At 55.5% G+C, this 6,685-nt stretch overlaps 1 protein-coding gene across 2 annotated transcripts in view; it reads left to right on the forward strand.

Moving 5' to 3' along the window:
- The first annotated feature begins 308 nt into the window (after positions 1-308).
- Positions 309-6,685, forward strand: part of Tnfrsf14 (TNF receptor superfamily member 14) — a 6,872-nt gene continuing 495 nt past the window's right edge. Inside the window, exons 1-8 of one of the 2 annotated variants that reach the window (XM_038335238.2) lie at positions 309-1,160; positions 1,716-1,824; positions 2,276-2,401; positions 2,504-2,659; positions 3,468-3,558; positions 4,793-4,959; positions 5,778-5,809; positions 5,906-6,685. The exon at positions 5,906-6,685 is cut by the window's right edge and continues 495 nt beyond it. In XM_038335238.2, coding sequence (XP_038191166.1) covers positions 1,092-1,160; positions 1,716-1,824; positions 2,276-2,401; positions 2,504-2,659; positions 3,468-3,558; positions 4,793-4,959; positions 5,778-5,809; positions 5,906-5,992 — 837 coding nt within the window. In that variant the 5' untranslated portion in view covers positions 309-1,091 and the 3' untranslated portion in view covers positions 5,993-6,685. The remainder of the gene's footprint in view (positions 1,161-1,715; positions 1,825-2,275; positions 2,402-2,503; positions 2,660-3,467; positions 3,559-4,792; positions 4,960-5,777; positions 5,810-5,905) is intronic. The other variant, XM_038335237.2, reaches the window with a different exon arrangement.

Consider the following 6,685-nt stretch of genomic DNA (forward strand, 5'->3'; position numbering starts at 1 on the left):
TGCGGTGCTGGAGCAGCCCAGGGCAGCAGCCGTGCTCCACAGCGTATGGAAGTTTCCATCCAGGGTCTCCAAGGTGCTCATCACCCAGAATTCACACGGTTGAAAGCTGTCTCCTCCTCAATTGCAGCAGACCCAACCTCAGCGACAGGAAGCTTCACAGTGTTTGTCCTCTAGGCTGGCTCACAGTGTTTCCTGAACAGGTTATATCCTAGGTGTAGGCAAGCCCAGGGCTGGGTGCCAGTCACGCCTATGAGGACAGAACATTGATCTGTGGTTAATTAATGGACCACAGAGGGGATAGAGCCAACAGCGCAGGTTGAAGGACCTTAAGGAACTTGGTTTCCTGCGTTCTGTTGGGGTTGCTCAGTCCTCTTTGGAGCCTAGGTCTATAGTAGACCCCAACTCCAGGCTCACTGAGGTTCATGCTCAAAGAGGGTGGATCTGGGCCCACACACTACTCTGTAGTGAGAAGCCCCACCAGCAGTTGCAGAAGGACTGTTCTGCCTGGGGGGACGGCGATAAGAAGTCCCGCTTCACCCCTGCTTCACCCCTGCTTCACCCCTTCGAGGGATAAAGGTTGGCTCCTATTCTTAGGGCCCCATGTACTCAGAAGTGTGTAGGCTGAGGAACTGGGCCGTGCAAGCGGCATTGGGGAAGAACCCTCACATGGTGACTGGGAAGTGACTAGAAGCTTCTGGGGAAGGGTCCTGTGAGAGGGCTGTGTTGGGAGGTGGGTCAGCAAAGTTCCCCGTTGCTTGAGGCTGAGTTTCCTTTGTCAGAAAACTCAAGACCAGCACCGAAGTATTTGAAGTGCCCTGGGGGGCAGACAAGCTTCCACAGGGTGTCCCTGCAGGCTGGGACTGTACGAAGGGGGACTCGCTAGTGTTCTCGTACTGCTACTGCTGTGGCTGAGGCTTCCTCTGGTGTTCTGGGACTGGCCCTCCCAAATCACCCTCCTCATTACTCTTGGTACCTCCCTCTGGCTGACTGGGTTTCTCTTTCATTTTCCCTTCTTGCTAATGAGCTGAGGAGGTATTTGTGTGCAGCCCAGGCCCACGGGGCTCCGGGCCTTCAGTATCTTGGTCAGGAGCATGGAACCTCTGCCAGGATGGGAGTCTTCACCCTGGAGCCAGGCCCCCACAGCCAACACCTTCAGGCTGGTGAGTCCTTGAGCCTTTTCCTGTCCCCAAGCTCTGTCCTCCCAAGCCGAGCTCCAGCCATAGCACAGATCACACCAGCCATTTCCTGTCCACAGTGAGGTCACCTAGGTTCTCTTGGGAACACAAGCTCCCGGGACTCTTTGTCCTGGATGTCCAGATCTCTGGAGGCAATTAAGGACAACCCTATGTTGGGAGCCTACAGGCAGGCTGGCCCCAGGGGGCTCCCCTCACAGACACCTGCTGTGGCTCTCATTCAAGAGCAGGTGGTGGTGCCCTGGGCATGGTGGCACTTGGTAGGCCCTGCAGAAAAAGGTCAGCACTGTGCAGCTCTGCCCCTGAGGACAAGCACCTTCCTACCGTGGAGGTAGACATCAGGCCAGGCCAGCAGGAGCCAGAATGTCTCTCCTGTTTGCTCAAGTATGCGACTGACCACAGACACAGCTGCTCTCCCTGGGATCCTGAAGAACTGTCCCCGCCCCCGCCCTGCTGGGGGAGGGAGGGAGCCATAGGAATGGAGGGAAGATTGTCCTCTCCAATGCTCATTCCCTCTCCCAGGGGCTGTGTGTCTTCCTTTTGAACTTCCTGTCCTGTGTCGCTGTTGAGCCCTTATGCAAAGAGGAGGAGTATTCTGTAGGGGACCAGTGCTGCCCCATGTGCAGCCCAGGTAGGAGCAGCTCCAGGAGCAGAGCCGTGCCAGGGAAACTCCTGGACCGAGTCTCTTGGCCTCTAGGTGCCCAGTCCAGTGGCCCAGTGGGTCCAGGCTGTACAGTGTTCAGTCCGGGGACATCCCCTGGTGGTCTGGATTCCTCAGCCTCTGGGGCCTTTGTGGTGGCACCCTGTAGGGTGGACCTGGGACATAGGGAAGGCCCAGCTTAACGGGAGGCTGAGAGTGAAAATGGGCTGTGGTCAGAGGCAGTCCTGGGTGAATTAGGAGGCCCCACACTGTGAACTTCTGAATCATCCATAGAGGATACACAGAAGGCAGATGGGCCAATGGGTCCTGTGGGGTCATTGTTTTGGTCAATGCCATAGCTGCCGGAGTTCCCGGTGAGGGTACAGGGGTAGGCTTCTGCAGGCTACCCCCAGCACTGAGGAACTGTGGTCTGTGACTGCAGGTTACCATGTGAAGCATGCCTGCAGTAATTGGACAGGCATAGTGTGTGCCCCCTGTCCCCCACAGACATATACTGCCCATGCAAATGGCCTGAGCGAATGCCTGTCCTGCGGAGTCTGTGATCCAGGTAGGAGCTTTGTGGAGGTGGGCTGTGCGCAAGGCAGGCCCAGGTGCACTGGGACAGGTGGAGGACGGACGGGAGTTCTCATCGCCCTGTCTCTGACGGCAGACATGGGCCTAGTGACCTGGCGGGAGTGCTCCAGCAGGGAGGACACTGTGTGCCGCTGTATCCCAGGCTACTTCTGTGAGACCCAGGAGGGAGACCACTGTTCCACGTGCTTGCCACACACCAACTGCTCTCTGGGACAGAGGGTACTAGAGAGAGGTGAGCTGGCTGACTGTGGGTTCCTCCTCTGAGGCCATTCTTGTCCCAGTTCCCCTGCTGCCTGGTGTCCAGAACTGTCCAGCTCAGGGATTGCAGAAGGAGCTGAAACCTTGACCACCCCAGGCCACTCACCCCAGAGGAGTCCTGCTGGCAGGAGAGGCAGGAGAGCTATAGGCAGACAGGGGAAGGGAGGGGGAGAAGCAGAAGATGGGGAGGGTGAGAGAAGGGGCAGAGAGGGCAGAGATGGCAGGAGAGGGCAGGAGGCAGGGATGACAGGAGACACACAAGGCAGGGACAGGCAGGAGAGGGCAGGGAATCTGGGAGATTCAGGGCAGGGAATCTGGGAGATTCGGGGCAGGGAAGAGGCTTTCTGTGAGAGTCAGGAAGAGGACAGAGGACAGAGGAGGGAAGGGGACCTGGAGCAGCACCAATGACTCTCACTTCTGGTCTAACCTCAGCTATCCAGCCTCAACTCTGATGCCTAGCAGGGAGCCTGACTTGTAGGGTAACCTAGGGCAACCTTGCTACTATGTGAGTGTGAGGCCAGTCTTTGCTTTTCATCTGGAATCTGGCCAGGACACCCAAAGGACCCCTGGATTATTAAATCAGGTCCTTTCCTTGCCCAGGATGTCCTAGAATCACCCAACCCCTCTCACACATTCTCAGGGTGTTGTCTGCTACCACAGTGCTCAGAGAATTATGTGCTGGAAGGTTCCAGAGCAGACAGACCCAGGCCTCGCCCCAGGGAAATCCAGCTTCCTACCAACCTGAGCCCAGTGTTTTCTGTTTGTCTCTCTCTGACCCTCAGGTAATCACATCCAGGACACTGTCTGTGCTGACTGCCCGACAGGGACCTTCTCACTTGGAGGGGCTCAGGAGGAATGTCTGCCCTGGACCAAGTAGGTGTGACCTGTACCCTGGGGAAGGAGCTATCCTGTTCCCCGGGGAGAGGAGCACCCAAAGCCTGCAGAGCTGCACCCTTGATAGGCAGCAGTCAGAACAGCATGGGGGAGCCTGTGCTCTCAGAGACCATTGGGCCTTAGGCAAGAGGTCACAGACTGTGGCCAGTTTCTACCATATGAATGTCGCACCTGGGAGTCATGGATATGGGCATTATCGTTTTAGTTTGGGTTTCTATTGCTGTGAAGAGATACCATGAACCTGGCAACTCTTATAAAGGAAAACATTTAATTGGGGCTGGCTTAGAGTTCAGAGGTTAGTTCATTATCATCATGGCAGGCAGCAGGGCTTCATGCATATGGTGCTGGAGAGGTAGCTGAGAGTTTTACATCTGGATCAGCAAGCAGAAGAAAGAAGAGGGTAACACTGGGCCCCTCTTGAGCATCTGGAAACCCAAAGTCGGCCCCCAGTGACACAGCCACACCTACTCTAAGGAGGCCACACCTGCCAATGGGGCCACCATGAGCCTATGGGGGCCTTTTCATTCAAACCATCACAATGATGACCTCAGGTGAGGTCCCATCTCCACCTGAGCCAGGACCTCTTTAAATGAGGGCCTGAGACCCTAAAGCTCACAGGAGAATGCAGGGAGGGTTGCTCAGAGGAGGGTTGCTACGTGTCCTTGGGTTTTCAGGTGTGGCTTCCCTAGGGAAGGGCCCAGTGGTCCCTTCTCTCCTTGTCTCTCTTCACTGCTGTCAGTCAGTTCCCAGCTTTGCCCCGCGAACCCCCTCACTCTCCTTCCCTCCCTCCCTTTCTCTCTCCCTCCCTCCCTCCCTCCCTTCCTCCCTTCCTCTCTCCCTCCCTCCCTCCTTCCCTCCCTTCCTCTCTCCTTCCCTCCCTCCCTCCCTCTCTCCCTCCCTCCCTCCCTTCCTCTCTCCCTCCCTCCCTCTCTCCCTCCCTCTCCCCTCCCTCCCTCCCTCCCTCCTTCCCTCCCTTCCTCTCTCCCTCCCTCCCTTCCTCTCTCCCTCCTTCCCTTTTTCCGCCCTGCTCCTTCATTGGTTTTCCTTTTCTCTTATTTCTTCCTTTCTCTGTCTCCCCATAAAGGGGCTTGATGACTGTGGCCGACCTGAGCTTCATGGACCCTGCCTTAGCCCTGCCCCCTAACAGCGCCCAGTCTGCTGACCTGTTCCCCGGCCTAGGTCCCCACTGAGTCCCTTGGCTCCTCTCTCCTAGGTGCGATGCATGGTATCAGAAAGCAGAACATGGGACCAGCAGCACAGATGCCACCTGCTCCTTCTCCGGGCTATTCTACTTTATTTGTTTCAGCCCTTTGGGCTTTATTTTGGTGTTGGTGGTTGTCGTAATAGTCGTCTACATTAGAAGAAAGACATCACGTACCAGTGAGCATCCTTTCAAGTCTTACAACCCCAGGAGGGATCCCAAGGGTCCTTGCAGGGTTTGGGTCCCTCTTTGTGCGATGGCTAATGATGGGCTTTCCCCAGAACCCAGCTGTCAGGTGACCTCTCTGGGGCCCTCCCCTCTTTCCCCTTCTCTCCCTCCCCCACCTTCTCCCTCCCTTCCTTTTCTCCTTCCTCTGACTCAGCCATGCTGTGCTGAGCTGGGTACCAGAAACCTGCTTGCAGACCAACTCAGGCCTGGGAAGCTCATCATGGTTCAGGGAAGCAAAAAAAAAAAAAAACAAAAAAAAACAAAACAGGGTTTCCCTTCACTATGTTAAGTCCAAGAGGGGAGGGAAGCGGGAGGAGGAGGGGAGGAGATGGAAATTTTTAAGAAAAAAAATGAGAAAAAAAATAAAGACCCCCCCCAAAAAAAACAAACAAAAAACCCACCAAGGGCCAAACAGGCCACACTCTTGGCAGTGAGGAAGCATACTCCTGTGTGCTCACCTCTGGATGTTTCCAGTATAGGTGGCCTCTTCCTAGTCTCCGAGGTGGGTCAGACAGCCCATCCCCATCCCCTACTCATGGGAGTGAGTGAACCCCAACTCTTGTCAAGTTGACTTTGGCCTACAGGAAGGTGGGCCTCCTGTGGGTTGTGACACATGTCCACGCTCACTTCCTCTCTTGAGAAGGTCAGACTATGAGGGTAGACCACACAGCTGGGAGCCCAGAATGTGGGTTCTTTATTGCTGTGTACCCATCTCTCCTGGCCAGTCTTGCTTCACCCTCTCCCATGACCTGATGTCTTTGTGTTACAGGACCGGTGGCCAGGGAACTGGAGCCCTTGCAGGTATCATTGCTTGAGGTGTTTGGGTTGGGGGAGGAGGTCCCAACAGCATGAAGGACCCAACTCCTTGGTCTATGTTGAGCTTTATCTGTGCACCAGAACTATGCAGCTCCTGGCGTGGTGCCTGAGAGGCAGGACTTCACCCTGGGTTTCTCTGGCAGAGGCAGGAACAACACAACACTGTGAAGCTTCCCGTCGCTGAGGTTGGGTCTGCTGCAATTGAGGAGACAGCTTTCAACCGTGTGAATTCTGGGTGATGAGCACCTTGGAGACCCTGGATGGAAACTTCCATATGCTGCGGAGCACGACTGCTGCCCTGGGCTGCTCCAGCACCACACTGCAGTGGAGATGTGGTTTGGCTCAGAGTCGAAGAGTTTGCCATTCTTACTGTCAAATGGGATCTGGGAGCCTCTATATTTTCCCATCTGCTCCCATGGGTCCCTCCATCTAAACTCCTGGGAGGTGGTGACTCAAAACCTCCAGTATCAATGACAGCTACCACTGACCCTACTGCCCCGCTATTCTGTCAGCTCACAGCATTCAGTTTAAACCCTAGGCTGCTGCCTGCCCTGGAGAACAGGTGGGCTGGTGAGCATGGCCTCTCGGGTCTGGGGAGCACCCCATGAGACGTGAACCAGGGAATTCGTTTTTGAGGGTCTGGGGAGCACCCCGTGAGACATGAACCAGGGGATTTGTTTTTTGAGGGTCTGGGGAGCACCTCGTGAGACTTGAACCAGGGGATTCATTTATTTTGAGGGTTCTGGGGCTGCAATCCCGACCTTGCCCATGCAAGGCTTTGCCACTGAGCTATATTCCCAGCTCTCTCTTCATTTTTATTTTGTGGCAGAATTATATGAAATTGTCTGGGATCACTTTGGA

Source organism: Arvicola amphibius, chromosome 6, assembly GCF_903992535.2.
Source record: "Arvicola amphibius chromosome 6, mArvAmp1.2, whole genome shotgun sequence".
Taxonomy (NCBI): domain Eukaryota; kingdom Metazoa; phylum Chordata; class Mammalia; order Rodentia; family Cricetidae; genus Arvicola; species Arvicola amphibius.